Source organism: Chenopodium album, chromosome 5 (genome assembly GCF_948465745.1).
Source record: "Chenopodium album chromosome 5, dcCheAlbu1.1, whole genome shotgun sequence".
In the NCBI taxonomy this organism is placed as follows: Eukaryota; Viridiplantae; Streptophyta; class Magnoliopsida; order Caryophyllales; family Amaranthaceae; genus Chenopodium; species Chenopodium album.
Window position 1 is genome coordinate 30,175,827 of NC_137838.1, and position 16,737 is coordinate 30,192,563.

At 35.7% G+C, this 16,737-nt stretch overlaps 1 protein-coding gene across 1 annotated transcript; it reads right to left on the bottom strand.

Moving 5' to 3' along the window:
* Window positions 1-243: 243 nt before the first annotated feature.
* On the bottom strand, window positions 244-4,494 carry LOC145632786 (uncharacterized). The gene is made up of 7 exons (XM_081685124.1): window positions 4,394-4,494; window positions 4,049-4,293; window positions 3,623-3,835; window positions 2,885-2,977; window positions 2,618-2,719; window positions 2,125-2,535; window positions 244-279 (listed from the first exon to the last, which is right to left on the bottom strand). The coding sequence occupies exons 4-7, from the start codon at window positions 2,972-2,974 to the stop codon at window positions 244-246; spliced, it is 639 nt and encodes a 212-aa protein (XP_081541250.1). The 5' UTR covers window positions 2,975-2,977; window positions 3,623-3,835; window positions 4,049-4,293; window positions 4,394-4,494.
* Window positions 4,495-16,737: the final 12,243 nt, after the last annotated feature.

The following is a 16,737-nucleotide window of genomic DNA, read 5'->3' on the forward strand; positions in this document are numbered from 1 at the left end:
AATAATACTAATTAATATATAAAATCATAATTGATGAAAATGTATTTACAAAAAGTAACATATATATATAGAAAAACACACACACACACACACACACACACACACACACACATATATATATATATATATATAAATCCGTTTACATAATGACGTTATACATCCAATTCAACTAAACAAGTGTAGTATTTGAATACAGAGATATATAGATATTTTCCTAAAAAAGATGTCCAAACTAATTACGCTTTACTTTTTACCATTGCTGCCTACATCATCAACAACCTGCGAAGAAAATTTGATATGTGAACAATTATTGTAGTAGTATTGCAAAATTAGAGAAGTTAAACAGAAAATATTTGCCATAGAGGAACGTAAACCAAGCACATAACTGTCCAGTGATACGCCTAGCTAACAAGAATTTTTGTACTAAATAGTCATTTTCTTGCACAAAACAAGTAATTAACCCATTGCTATTAAAGGCAGTATGTGCTCGTCTAATAACAAATGACATTCCTATTCAAATATTAGGGATAAAGATTATAACAAACTGCAAAATGTCTGCTCAATATGGTCCAAGTATTACTTGCCCTTTTAATATGAGAAAACGACAAATCAGAAAAAGAACTAGCAAATTAGCAATGGATAAAATATCATCCAACAGCAAACTAAAGGGATCAAACCCCTGCATTCGCTGCTTGAGACGACGTACAACAAGCTGGGCATCGCTTTCAATAATCACTCTGCTGTACCCCAACCTGCACGCCAAGAGCAGCCCATACCTGCAAGCAGCAGCCTTGTAGCTTGGCCAATGTGAGCATCACAATTAATTTTAACCCAACCAACCCCTGGGCACTTCCACGAAGACACAACAGGAGTGAGCATTGCAGGGGGCTTGAACACCCTGCTAGCATACTCCCCATAATCACTAACATACTTCATCATTCTCGCAGCAACCATAAGTAATTTTTTAATTATTAATAAATGGTGAATATTTTTTTTCTGTATTCTTTATCAATCTAGCTATATAAAATGACTAACTTTCAAACATTGACCTAAAACGTACTAACTTGCCTCTAACTAACACCACTTCTCCCTAATCGAACCTAAAACCACCTAAAATAGCAATCCTGCAATGAAGTGGATGAAAAAAAAGGTGCATAAGGCATTGGTACGTCGACACCAGCAATCCTCACAATAGGTGCATCAACATATTCAAAGCTATCCTCAATAATAGATGTACTGTCAAGAACATCAAAGTATGTGAACAGGTGTAGCAAATCAAGCAACTCAAGGAGATCAAGAGAAACAGAAAACTCACATCAGCCTTAATAAATTCAAGTAAGCTGACACACTTGTTTATGTAGTTCTGCTCTTATAGTCTTATTCAGCATCAGTATTATTGATTGATCTTAGAAAATTTTAAGTCGGTCAGAAAAATTTGCAATGTGGTGTTATAGTAGAGTCAAGCAGACAGCAGGCGTTTTGTCTCGGCATTTGAATAAAATTTTCTTCATTTATTTCTCAAATAAATGAGCAGAAGATGCTGAGCATCCACAATTACACGACTGGAAGTGCCTAAGTCATCAGTGATATGTGCCAACAGACTTAAAAGTTCTGACTAAAACCTTGACATGCGCAATATCCCAGATAACTTTATCCACTTTCATCTTGAACATATGAATTAAACCATCATTCTTAGGATATGTGCCTCTCAAATATTGGGTTTTATTGCTCACATTATATCATTTTGACTACAAGGAATTTACATCCCCTAAGGTAACTTCATAGTTCTGTAGCATATAGCTAAAATATTCTAATGTAGCTTTATGTCTTGTCGTTTAAGACAAACCGAGTCTCTTGATTATATTGCTACAGAAAACCACATAATGCAAAGAAGGTGCACCAAGGAAGCTAAACCAATAATACATAATTTAAAACCAATAATACAGAATTTAAAAACCGTACGATTGCATGGAATATAGATTCAGCCCTGAGAATCAAGTAGTTGTATTGCATTATCTTGAGGAAATTTTAATGAAAGGAAATTTTATAACTTACCACAGATAATGAAAGGAAATTTTTTTAAAAAAACAAAGCGGATGAAAAAAAAAATGGTTTATTCCAAACCTGAGAATCAAGTAGTTGTATTGCATTATCTATAACTTCTGATGAAACATTTCCACTACGTGTTGCCTTCAAAACCTGTGCCATCATAGAACCAACTGCATCAAATTTTGTGTTCAATATTTGATTTTGTTCAGCAAGATCCTCATTTTGCTTCTTCATATCTAACAGTGCAACCTTCAACTTCTCCACTTCCATATCACTATTGTTGACATAGTAAGACCCTTTTTTCCTTAAATGTCCTTCCACTCCAAAGATGTCGCTTTGCTTCACACCAAAGCCATAATTTAGAGGTCGCTTAGGGATCTCGCCTTGATACATAAGCTGATTGAAAACTTCATTTTCAATATCAACCTTGGGAATGGAAGAAGAGGAGTTATCAAGGCTTTCTTGCACCTTCTTGATTGCATCCTCCTGTTACATGATAAGAAAACTATAAGACTTGGCAAAGAGATAAGAAATTAGTGGTTAAACTAATTTTCATTGGTATATATACCACAAACTGACGAGATGTTTTGTCCTCTTTGAAGCTTCCATCTCCTTCGCTGTAAACACTTTTAAAAAACTCCAATTCACTGAAATCACCTTTTTGTTTTTTCTGCAATGTGAGAAACATACAAATATCTGACATTTAACTTCTGCTATTTTAAGTCTTTTAAATTGATGAAGTTACATTTTCTTCCAAATCTTGTAAGATAGTCAAACAGAAAAAAAAACACTAAATGCAAATTTTAAGACTAAATAAAATGAAGGATAATTATACCAGAATAGCTCTGCGATTTGCAAAGCTTTTAGCACCACTCCTGCGCACGAGAACTTGCGACACACGAGCAGCTTTTCCGAGTTCAGACATTTTCTGTTTATTTAATATCATGGATAACATGAGATAGAAATAAAGTTACATCACACTAAAACCACTATAATAAGAATATAACGGATCTGCTTGTGTGATTAGGTAGTGAGTTGGTCTGATGGAAGCTAGCCTCTGTTCTCACTAACACGTGTACTGTGTAAATATAATAGATTTGAGATCTCTAAACTTTATCGTGTGACTAACTATATCTGATGGGATGCAATGCTGACACAAGCAAACGACTATTGGCAACAACAAGATAATAGGGAAGGAGAGAATATGTAGCTTATTAGAGAGACAACAGAGGAAAAGGGTTGTAGCATCAGCGGCGAATACAGGAGGTCCATTACTGTTGTTTCATTGTGTATTCTTTACTCTTTTCTCTCTCTGATTTGTTCCTTATAAAGCTATAAGACTGTAAGTTTATAGATTTGCTGGTCATAGGTTATCGCTTATGAAGAATTAGAGGACATTGTGGGAGGAGTTGATCAGCATAAACAACATAACCACCAAAATGTTTATCACACATCTAGGATTGTTCATTTATTATATCCTACTAAAATGTTACTAACAACTTGACAAAATACAAAACGGTTATACAGAGCTAATCTATAAACAAAAAATTCCCGTAAAAATCAAAATGCAAACCTTGGCGTCCGATGAAAGCCAATAATCAACCAGAAAACTCCAATTTTGAGTTGTGATTCCATCAGGTATACTAGCATAATTTTGCTCACGCGTTTTTTCCACGGGATCAAAATAATCCTTCTTTAATGCATATCTATGATTTTTCTATGCTTTGCCAATACGCTTCAAAATAGCATTCCTCATTTCCTTTCCTTCGGGTAACAGAAAATGTGCCTTAAAGTAAATGTACAAATAAAGTGACATTAAGATTAATCTATGTAGCATATGTAACTTATAGCGTATCATACTACATGTGAGTTATTATTGTGGCATTCATAATTATATCATATATCAGAGAACCATATCATATGTCAGGCATGCAATAGATTATAAGTGTAGTAATGAAAGTAAGATTATATATTCATGGTGAACGATTAAAAGGCATACCCGAACAAGGTTAACAATATTGCCTCTCATATTCGAGCTCAACTTATGCCAATTTAAAATTCCCACGGGACAAAATTCTTCTCGTTTATCAATGTCTCCTAAGAAACTCACAAGGACGGAGCCACCTTTGTGAAGAGGTTGGTTGAATTCATTAAATTGGACGAAGTACCTAAATCCTGGTGCATCATTCCACACATCTCGAGGCTGAACAGAACCCTTCACAAGGTGTCGTGTTCCATCGACATCTTTGAAAACAATGAAATTAGGTAAGTGTTAAACAATAAAAAAAACATTCGAAAAGGAAAAAAACAAAGCACATAATATTAAATATGTATTTACACTTACCAAATGCCACAACCTCTTCTTCCTCATCAAACTTGACATGCTCTGGCCAATTTTTCACAATACTTCGGCGTCTAAATTTTGTTCTTTTCACACCATTGTCCACTCCACCTGACTCATGCAACTCTTTTTCACTCTCTGATTGAGATTAAGGTTCGTTAGAGTCAAAATTTAACCTCTTGTTGCTTTTAGCATGAATATATGCAGGAGACTTCTCCTTTTGGAGTCCTGGTGAACAAGTTGTATTCATTTGAGGTTGTGTCAAGGGTTTACCTGCAAAATTAGAAGACGTCATAGGATGCTTCTTTTGAGTTTGTTGCATAGCTTCCAGGGGTGAAACAACTCTTCTTTCTAATTGGGATTTAGCTCCAGTCAAAGAAGAGACAATAGGTTGTTGTGAAGCTCCCACCGGCAGTGCACCTGTTTTAGCTCCAGGAAAAGGTTGTTTACTCGGATGTTCGGTAGCTTTTTGAGGTTGCTTTGATGCTTTAGTCGGCTGAGTTGTTTCTTTATGAGGGACTTGTGTTGTTTCTTGTGACGGAAGTGCACCAGTTTTAGCATTAGTAAAAGGTGGAATAGTCGGATGCTCTGTAGCCTTATGCTGCTTTGATGGTTTAGTAGGTTGAATTGTTCCTTTGTGAGGCAGTATTGTTTCTTTATGAGGGAGTTGTGATGTTTGTGGTGTTACAGATTGTAACATAGGATACGATCTAGGTTGTGATGGGGTTAAAGGAGGTTTTGATGACATCTTTTGTTGGGAGTTTAATGGCATTATAGTTGGCATACCTGCTTTTGATGCAGCAGCTACAGATGAAGATGATGTAGGTGTGGGTTTTGATGCATTAATAGAAGATTTGATTGGTTGCGATATGTGCCCAAACGTTTGTGATCTTCCAAGTGTTGGAGGGCTAAATGGTCCCCATTGGGTGGATTGGTTAGAAGACTCTGAAAAGTTGGATTGTGACACTGCAATATGGCTGGACTTAGACGGTAAGGATGTCGAAGTGGGTTGCTTTTTTGAAGAAAATTGAGCCTCGCCAGGGGGTAAAGCAGTTCTTTTACTTCTGTAACTCATTATGAGGCACCTATTAACAGAAACAAATACAACTAGTCAGAAGTTATGTGTGCAGCATAGTGTAGGGAATAATTTCAAGCTTTAAATCCCACTAGTTTGAACCCTACTGTGATCATACACTAAAGTACGGTGGCGTCGAAAAGGGAAGAAGATAGAGCAAAAGAGTCGCCAACAAGTTTTTTTAGGAACTTGTAAACCGTTCACGAGGTGAAGGTTACACCCCTTAACGATCCAAGAGATCGTCAACTCCATAAGTTCATGAACCAAATAAGGATTCAGGGATGAAGGTACAAATCCAACCTAAAAGAGATTGAACCTGCCCTAATAATAGGCCTCTACTTTATTCTGCTCGTATTCATGTGCGCTTTCTAATTAACATGCAATCAATAGGATTAACCCTAAACCTGTTTAATCTATGTTGGTTGAATATAATGCACATATAAACTATTATTGGCGATCACTTGAATTTATAATCACAATTAACCCTAACAAGATTATTCATTATCTTATTAAGCGTGATGACAAGTACCAATTCCCTTTAAACATGCATAAAAGGTGTGATCAAGCAATAATAATAAAATAATGTACCAAGCAACATAATAATAATTATAATAAAAAATAATAATGATAATAATAAAATAATCATCATCAAATTAATAATAATAATAATAATAATAATAATAATAATAATAATAATAATAATAATAATAATAATAATAATAATAATAATAATAATAATAATAATAATAATAATAATAATAATAATAATAATAATAATAATAATAATAATAATAATAATAATAATAATAATAATAATAATAATAATAATAATAATAATAATAATAATAATAATAATAATAATAATAATAATAATAATAATAATAATAATAATAATAATAATAATAATAATAATAATAATAATAATAATAATAATAATAATAATAATAATAATAATAATAATCATCATCATAAATTATAACAATTATAATCATAATCATGTTCATGTTAATATTAAAGCATAATAGTAGCAAGATCCTAGGCATGATACTAACAAGATTAATAACAAACCCTAGCATGTCACTAAGCAATAAAAATCAAATCTTTAACCCTAACATGATACTAACATGAATAAATATTAGGATGAGAATAAAAGGCATCATAACAATCATATTTAATATTAAAAATACCCTAGACATGATACTAGGAATATCATAATAACAATATAAACATGATTTCTACATCATAACATCAATTAAAAACCATTAAAGTACTTACTTTGATGCCTCGTATCTCTTTCTACTAACAAAATACACACGTTAGTAACTTCAAGGAAAATAATAATCAAAACAATTAAATTAAATAATTGGAATAGAGGTTTGGGACCAAACCCTCAAAAATTAAAACCTTTCACGTCTAGGGCGAAGGCAACTTCGAATATGGCTAGGTGTTTCTAGATCTTGCGAATGCTGAATTTTGTATGAGAAAACAAAGTTTTTAAAAGAAAGAAAGAAATAGATGAAAGACTAAAGAATGCTAATTAAAAACTGATTGTAGATGAGAACTCGTGAATGAGGAGAATTGGTGAGAATTGGTGAAGATGATAGATGTAGATGATGAATGAAAACGGAGTTTTTAATACGATATTTATAGAGAAAATCAGCCAAAAAAGATAAAAAAACAAAACAGAGTCTGACGCTCAGAAAACAGAGCTGGCGCCAACCCTGGCTAGCTGGCGCCGGGCACCAACACTAGCGCCTGGCGCCAATGGCTAGCGCCAGGCGCCAGGCTTGGTTCCAGGCGCCAAGGCCTGGGGTTAGGCGCCAAGCCTGATTTTAACGCGTTTTCGAAAATCAGATAAATTTGTCGTACTGGAGGATAAAATCATATAATTTCCTCGAAAATGCTATTTGATTTTAATTAAAACTCTGAAAAGTCAAAAGTCAATTTATCAATGCTAATTGAATTAGGAATGAAAAGAACCTTCTAGAAGACTCTAGAAAACTAAAACCATTCCTAATTGCATTAGGAATGATAAATCATATCAGGCCCTCCCCTAGATCATTGGGCCGTACATAAAGCTCAAACCGGGCCCAGTTTGGTAAATTGGCCATAACTTCCTCAATATTCATCGGAATTGGGCTTATAATATATCGTTGGAAAGGTCTTTGCAAGCCCCATCCAACTACACTATTATTGGACCCATATCATAGACCAACCAAACTGGATTAACTGTTTTCTTAAAATTAAGTTTTCAAAAGCAGAGAGAAGAGAAAAGAAATAAAAACTTTCCGCAACACAAGACTTTCCACACTTTCGCTTCATTCGATTATGGTTCAACGCGAAAGGTACTCATCACTGGGTTTGGTTTTGGGGAGACACAAATGGGTGTCTACGTAAGCCCCTACTTTGACTGAGTTTGGAGAAACGCAAGTTTCGAAAACAAAAGTCAAAGTATCGATAGGGACGGAGAATGATTCAGAACGTTCTGCGATCCTAAATCAATCTTGTATCGCCGATACCTGCAAACTAGCGTTAGTTAAACAGATAAAAGAGTTAAGAAACGCGTATCTTGCACCGTCGAGCACACGTCTCTAAAAGTAACCGATTTGCTGCCGCTTTACTGTTGTTTTGATGACCTTCTGCAAGCTAGAGAATTCCATCCCGCTTGAAAACCGCTACGCCTGTAACTGCTTCCAAATTAGAAGATTGCTTTGCTTGAAACGATCCTCCTCCGCTATGATAGTATTCCACATCCAAGGGAATACTATCGAAGATTGCTTCTCTTGAAACAATCCTCATCCGCATTGATAATATTCCACGTCCAAGGGAATACTATCGAAGATTGCTTCTTTTGAAACAATCCTCAGTTGCTTTTTGACAACTTTCCACAATCTATGGAACGCCATCTCGCTGCTTGTTTTGACGATCTTCCGCAATCTAGGGAACGCCGTCGATCAATGTTGCTACATCTTGAGCCTTTTCTTGAGTCATAGTGACAACCTTTCCAATCATAGCAAAAGTCGTCGAAGACCGCCTCATCATGAACCGCTCTGCTCATATCTTGGTGACAACCTCCACAATCTTAGTGAACGCCGTCGAAGACCGCCCATCTCGTGCTATCTTCTCAAATCCTCGGTGACAACCTCCACAATCTTAGCGAATGCCGTCGAAGACCGCCCATCTCGTGCTATCTCCTCAAATCTTGGGTGACAACTTCCACAATCTTAGCGAACGCTGTCGAAGAGCGCCCATCTTGTGCTATCTTCTCAAATCTTTAGTGACAACTTCCACAATCTTAGCGAATGTCGTCGAAAATAACTTTACTTGAAGTCATCCTCAGTTGTTGCGATAATATTCCGAAGAAAATTACCGAAGACCAAGACTTGTCGATCTTTAAAGCTCGCTTTGCTTCTGCTAAAACCAGTATGTCAGTGTCGTGATGAGCCAATTCTTAGGCGCTTTAAGCTAAGTGAGACGATCTTTCATCAGGTCGACCACTTATTGTGATTGTAATCAAACTGACTACTTAATCACGTCAAAATTGCTTATAGGGGCTAACTGGCGTACCAAGGAACCCGAAATTGTTGTATGAGGTCAAAATCACCTTTCTGAGAGGCTTCGAGCTCTGTCGCTGCTGGAATATCTCTGGCGCCAAGAATTGACTTTGTCGCCGCACGCTGTGATAGGGTCTTCCCTATTCTGCTGCACCTGTATTTATTTTGACTATAGAACTTTGCCAATCTTTTTAATTATCTTAGGGTTGACCTTAGGCTTAATGTTGCTTGACTCATCGACTTGACACGACTCAAGGTACAAACTTGATTCACTGTGATTGGATGACTCGAGGTTGACTCGACTCAATGTGACTTGACACATGTGACTCGTGACTCGTGTGTGCATTGTAATGTGATCGTGCGACTCGAAAACGCAAAAAAGCAAAAATTTTCCGTCATTTTTGTGGAGGGTACCGACTTTCTCCCAAAAAAGAAAGACGCGAAAAAGAAAGAAGGTTTCGAATGCATGTTGAACGAGCTTAGTCAAATGTCATTTGATACTATCTCTCAAGGTGCAAGGATTAATCCATCCTAGGCTATCTCAACTGTTGACTCAATGATGAAAGTATTTGGGTAACTTAGGCACGGAGGCTAAGCACTTCATACTTCGTGATGCAATGACAATTATGAGTGATGTTGATATGATAAGGTATGCTTCAACGTTGTGTTAAGATTTCATGACAAAGGGTTCCTAAGGGAAGTATATTTGGTCATGTATGTGTGATGTGTGTGATAGTGACACTAAAGCTAGGCCTCAAGAGCTAAGTGTGTGGAAAGATATTATTTGTTAAAAGAGTCAAATGGTGGTGACTCTTAGGCTAGGTAATCTAATGATGTAGGGATCAAGCCCCTAAGTCTAGCTCTAAATGAATAGGGATGAGCATAGGAAATCCCTTGATATGATCATGGTTTAAGTGTGTGAATGTGAATATGAATGCATTTTTATTACGGCCGCACCTCGATGTGAGGTTGCCTACGTATCCGTTAGGAATCAGGCCGAACGTAGCTCTAGCCGAACCTCGCACAAGTGTGTGTATACCTCAAAAAGGTCTTTTAAGGGTTGTAACGTGGTTAAGCTAAAGGTTATAGAAAAAAGGGATAAAGGCTCAAGACCCTAGATAAGCCCCCAAGGTGTGCAACCTTGCTTTTGAATATTTGTATTTTCATGCTTGAGGTTTTCTACTCTTTTTTTAGCTCTTTCTTTTGCTTTAGCATTTATTTCACTTTTATAAGTGTGAGCAATCTCGATCATGCGGTCTATCACTCACTTGGCATTCATGTTTCTCAGGCACGGTACCGAGCACTCGATAAGAGACGCAATCTGAGACGTGTTCTTATCAAAGATACTTTCATATCAAAAACATTGGAACACTTACCCTTTTGTACACTTTTATTTATTTTTTGCTCTTGCTTATTTTTGCTATTTTAATTTTTTGAATCACTCAAGCCTTTTAGAATTGCATAAGTTACACACCATCCCATCCCAAGGTTAGGTAGATGTAGGTTGAAAAAAGAAGGGTCTATCATTTGACGAGGCTCAAAGTGGTTTATGAAGAAAAGATTGTAAATTTGAAAGGTGAAAGGAGATATGATGTGGCTACAAGGGGTGCCTCAAATCATTGGTATACCTTGTGCTTAATTCGACATAGATTTTTTTTTTTAAATGCAATATAATGAAATAATCATATAAGGAAATAAATGCTCATTTTTATTAAAAGAAAATATATTATGATCCTACAAAATAAATCTAAAGAGAATAAAAAAAAGGTGCCTATGCTAGACTTATTAGGGAAAATTGTAAATAAAAAAGAAATAAAAAAAAAGGAGGTCGCGAAATCTTGTCGTTGAAGCTCGCCTCTTGTCTTGTGTTGTTTCCTTTATCATCACTCGCTCTTCTTGTTAACTAGAGGCATGGGAAGCTTGTTATTATCAATCAAATGTTGGATAGCCTCCTTTAGCTTCCAACAGCTCTTAGTAGTATGACCCCTACCTTGATGGTACTTGCAGTGTTCGTCTGGATTCCAACTAGGCAATCTCTTTTCAGGTGCGGGATCTTGAATAGGTCCAATGGGAGTAATGAGTCCTTTGGCATGGAGTCGATCAAAGGCAGTATCGTAGCTCATCCCAATGGGGGTGAAGTCTTTCCTTAGTTGCTTCTTAGATCCTTGGTTATTCATGGCTAAAACTTCACTGAGATCAAAGGTACTAACATTGTTACTAGAGTGGGCGTTTTCGGAAGAAGAAGGATTGTCGTTCTTCTTTCCTTTCCAGCCACCGTGGTTACTATTGTTAGTAGCTTTTTGATTTGCGAGGTCATCTTTGATTTCAATTCCGATGTCATAAACGGCCTTGAAAGTACACAAATTGTGTTGATATTTTAAATGCTTCGAATACTTCTCTTGGAGATTCTTGATAAACATCCTCACAGATTCCTTTTCGGTGGGGACTTTAATCATTTTGGTGGAAGTTTCTCTCCATTTATTAAAGAAAGAAGTAAAACCTTCATTCTCTTTTTGTCTTAGGATCTCAAGTTGTCTATGATCGGTTTCAACTTGAATATTGCACATGTACCTATCAACGAAAGCGTTTATTATCGATTCTCAAGTAGAGGTTTTCTCTTTATCAAGGGAGAAGTACCAATGTTGGCAAACGGTTTCAAGAGATAGTGAGAACAGAGAGGGAAAAACCTTCTTATCGATACCCTTAATGTTCATTATAGTTTCGAAAGCTCTTAGATGGAAGTAAGAGTTATCTGTTGCCTTGAATTTAGGGATGTCAATGGCGTTGAACTTATGTGGAAGAAGTTCCTTGTCCAGCGATACCCCTTGTGAACTCATGCCCTGAAATTTGTAGTCACTAGATAGCTTGCTCAAGCTTTCTTGCATGAAGTTCATTTGTTGTTGCTTCACAGGGTCATCGACCTTAAGTGTGAGGAGCTTCAACGTTTCAGTCATGGTGACCAGTTGCTTCCTAAGCTCATTAACTTCCTCTTGAGTTGCCATTATCTTCTTAGCCTTCCTCTTTTGACGAATCGGTTTATCAAAAAGCGAGACCTGAATAAAGAGGTTCTCCTTGATTAATCGCCCTTCTCTCCTCGACCAAGTACTGTGGAAAAGGAATTTGGGGATATTCATTGTTAATTATTTAACTCAAACTCTATTCAACATGAAATGGAAGGAGGAAGTGAAGAAAGATTGGAATTGAATGTGAAAGAAGAAAAGGATGATGGAGGGATATGAAGAATTAGGAATAGAATGTACCCCCCAACTCAAATAACAGAAAAAGACCGACTCATGCATGAACCTAAGACATGGTCATGGTGACATATACTCAAAGTGTGTGCTAAGACTAGTGAATGTAGATGGTACGTTAAGACTCGTGTCATGACCATGTGGCTAGACTATGTGACTAGACTCAAGCAAAGACTAAGTTAAGACTTCACGTATATGCATCGAACTGGACAGACTGTGGTATTTTAGTCATAACGTTTTATCTGTGACTCTGATTTGGATGAAACCAACTCCATATTAAAGATAAAACTCGGGGCTACAGATCCATAGGTTGTACGACTCGTAGCTCTTCCTAGAACTCCGGCTATGACAAAAACAAGTTGACGCTTGTGCAGTATACGGGAATAAAAAATCCGGGTTGACTTAAAGGAACTATGACTCGATTTTATATTTATTTATTAGCTCAAATTAATTAATTAATTAATTAATTAAACAAAGTCCTTTAGTCATTAATTAGTTTATTTAGGCTTAATCACAAGTCAAACAAACGGTTAGGAAAAATCACATAGACTATGCACAACAAATAATGCACAATTAGTCAAGTAGGCACAATATGATGCAATGTGTTTGCAACCTAACCATGGCTCTAGTTCTCTAAAGTTCGGGATATGGTTTAGTCAATAGAGGGTCCATGGTTAATTGTCCGGATGCACCGCGCGGAAGCCTAACCGTGAAGGGTTGGCACGAGTGGATGGGACACCGCGAGTTTTAGAAAAAACTCGTTTCCATGGTTTGGTGAATTCAACAATCTCGGATGTACCCTTTGTTGCACGGAGCGTTCAATCGGGTAGATGGAGCATGAATTCCCAGAGGGTTATGTCCATATGTAGAACACATATGGGTTTCAGAAAAGTAAGAAAAAATTCAATCAGGAAGTAGGATCGAGCAAACAATACGAAAAACTGGTCGAAATTAGAACGCATATTTCTGGCTCGGTGTTGGAGGAAATTGGCGCCAACAAACAGAGACTGGCGCCAGCTTTTAACTGTAGCGCGTGGCGCCAATACTGGCGTCTGGCGCTACGACTAAAATGCTGGCGCCAAGCTCTGGCCCCTGACGCTACTTCCCACATGCCTCAGCAGCTTTCTGTGCTCGATAAAATTTTCCAGTTTCGCGCGGTGTTTTATCAGTCCTAGTTGTGAAAGATATTCCTCAAATTTCCTACATGTAAAATCCTATGTTTTTAACTCATTACGGATGGTCTTTCCAATGAGATCTTTTTTATGCATATGACAATAATGTTAATCAAAATTACGCACATGAAATACTTAGAACTTTTCGAGTCTCATCCACTCATTCTAAATCATTGCCGAAACAAATTCAGGAATTAAAATAGAAATCCTCCCCACTGGAGTCGCCAAAAAACTGTAGGGATTAATTTCAAGCTTTAAATCCCACTAGCTTGAACCCCACTGTGATCATACACTAAAGTACGGTGGCGTCGAAAAGGGAAGAAGATAGAGCAAAAGAGTCGCCAACAAGTTTTTTTAGGAACTTGTAAACCGTTCACGAGGTGAAGGTTACACCCCTTAACGATCCAAGAGATTATCAACTCCATAAGGTCATGAACCATATAAGGATTCGGAGATGAAGGTACAAATCCAACCTTAAAGAGATTGAACCTGCCCTAATAATAGGCCTCTACTTTATTCTGCTCGTATTCATGTGCGCTTTCTAATTAACATGCAATCAATAGGATTAACCCTAAACCTGTTTAATCTATGTTGGTTGAATATAATGCACATATAAACTATTATTGGCGATCACTTGAATTTATAATCACAATTAACCCTAACAAGATTATTCATTATCTTATTAAGCGTGATGACAAGTATCAATTCCCTTTAAACATGCATAAAAGATGTGATCAAGCAATAATAATAAAATAATGTACCAAGCAACATAATAATAATGAATATCATGAATAATAATTATAATAAATAATAATAATGATAATAATAAAATAATCATCATCAAAATAATAATAATAATAATAATAATAATAATATTAATAATAATAATAATAATAATAATAATAATAATATTCATAATCATCATAAATTATAACAATTATAATCATAATCATGTTCATGTTAAATATTAAAGCATAATAGTAGCAAGATCCTAGGCATGATACTAACAAGATTAATAACAAACCCTAGCATGTCACTAAGCAATAAAAATCAAATCTTTAACCCTAACATGATACTAACATGAATAAATATTAGGAAAAGAATAAAAGGCATCATAGCAATCATATTTAATATTAAAAATACCCTAGACATGATACTAGGAATATCATAATAACAATATAAACATGATTTCTACATCATAACATCAATTAAAAACCATTAAAGTACTTACTTTGATGCCTCGTATCTCTTTCTAATAACAAAATACACACGTTAGTAACTTCAAGGAAAATAACACTAGTAGAAAAATTGAAAATGCCACCGCTTAAAGGCCACCGGTTTTTATAAACCGGTGGTTTAAAAAATGGGCGGGTATAAGGAAAATATTATTGCCACCGGTTCAAACCGAACCATTGGCAAAAATGTTTAAGGCCACCGGTTTTGAACCGGTGGCAATATTTGATTAAAAAAAAACCCCGGCCCTTCTTCTTCATATAAACCCCTCTTCCCTCTCCTCTCCTCCTCTTTCTCTCTCCTCTCAGCCGTTTCTCTCTCCCCTCTTCCCTCTCCTCCATCTTCCTTCTCCTCCTCTTTCTCTCTCCTCTCTTTCTCATCTCCTTCAATCGGTCTTCGATCTGCACCACCACCACCACCTCTTCTCCTTCTATCTTCACCATTATCTCTTCTCCCTCGATCTCACCACCACCTCTTCTCCTTCTATCTCCACCACCATTTCTTCTCCCTCGATCTCACCACCACCTCTTCTCCTTCGATCTCCACCACCACCACCAATTTTTCTACCACCCCCGCAACAATAACACTACCGCCGCTACAATAACACCACGAACACATGCATGAGCAGCACCGACTTTAATCGAGGTTAGGGTTTGATTTTAATCGATTTTTTTAAAAATTTTAATTCGATTTTAATTCTGTTTTACTCGATTTTAATTCGAACTTTATTTGATTTAATTTTAATCTATTTTATTCGATTTCTTCTTTGTTTTTCTGGGTTTTTAAATCCAATTTATCTGGGTTTTTAAATCGATTTTTTCTGGGTTTTTTTAATCAAATTTTCTGAGTTTTTTATTCGATTTTAATTCGATATCTTAGTTTTAATTCGATTTTAATTCTGGGTTTTTTTTTCTGAGTTCATGAAAATCAATTTCGGGGTTTTTGTTTTTATTTTTGTGGGTTTTTTCTGGGTTTTTTTAAAACTAATTTTAGTTGATTTATTCATCCTTTAATTTTCATATTACTTCTTTCGGATCTAGAGTTCTTGTTTTTTCGGATCTACAGATAAATTTTTTTTTTAGGATTTTCATCCTTTTCGTATTAATTTTTTATGCGATTATTATTAGGCGAATTTTCTGGGTTTTATTTTGTTAACTAATATTCTATGTTTTGTTAGGCGAATTTTCTGGCTTTTATTAGGCATTTTTTTGTGAGTTTATTAATTTTTGGGTTTTAATTGATGCAGGTGTTAATTGATGCAACAAGATTCAAGACTTTGATTTTGGAATAATGTTTTTGATGTTGTAATTATTATTATATATTTTTTTTTGATTTTGTATTGTACAATAATAATTTGAAGTTGAATTTCATTGTTATTATAATTCATTGTAATTTTTTTTTTTTTTTTGTATTGTACAATTACTGTTATTGTTGAATATAATGAAATTATATTTCATAGCTCTCCTATTGTATTTGCCTGATATTTTAACTACAATTTTTTATATTACTATTATCATTATAATTGTAGCAAAATAAAAAAAATAAAAAATTCAATCATGTATGTTATTGCCACCGGTTATCCGGTGGCATTTATATGTAATATCCAAAAAAAAAAAGCAGGAAACATTATTGCCACCGGTTAACCGGTGGCAATACTTGTTTTTGCCACCGGTTTTGAACCGGTGGCTTTTTAGAAGATTATTGCCACCCCCCAAATGACCACCGGTTCAAAACCGGTGGCATTGGGGGGTTTTGAACCGGTGGCCAATTCATATTTTCGCCTAGTGTAATAATCAAAACAATTAAATTAAATAATTGGAATAGAGGTTTGGGACCAAACCTTCAGAAATTAAAACCTTTCACGTCTAGGGCGAAGGCAACTTCGAATTTGGCTAGGTGTTTCTAGATCTTGCAAATGCGGAATTTTGTATGAGAAAACAAAGTTTTTAAAAGAAAGAAAGAAAGAGATGAAAGACTAAAGAATGCTAATTAAAAACTGATTGTAGATGAGAACTCGAGAATGAGGAGAATTGGTGAGAATTGGTGAAGATGATAGATGTAG

What these genes read in the sequence shown, in the direction of transcription:
- LOC145632786 (XM_081685124.1), bottom strand. Translation starts at nt 2,974, where the DNA reads ATGTCTGAACTCGGAAAAGCTGCTCGTGTGTCGCAAGTTCTCGTGCGC. An exon ending in CAAATCGCAGAGCTATTCTG is followed by an intron (nt 2,720 to 2,884) that starts GTATAATTATCC and finishes CTCACATTGCAG; the next exon opens with AAAAAACAAAAAGGTGATTT. An exon ending in AAACATCTCGTCAGTTTGTG is followed by an intron (nt 2,536 to 2,617) that starts GTATATATACCA and finishes ATCATGTAACAG; the next exon opens with GAGGATGCAATCAAGAAGGT.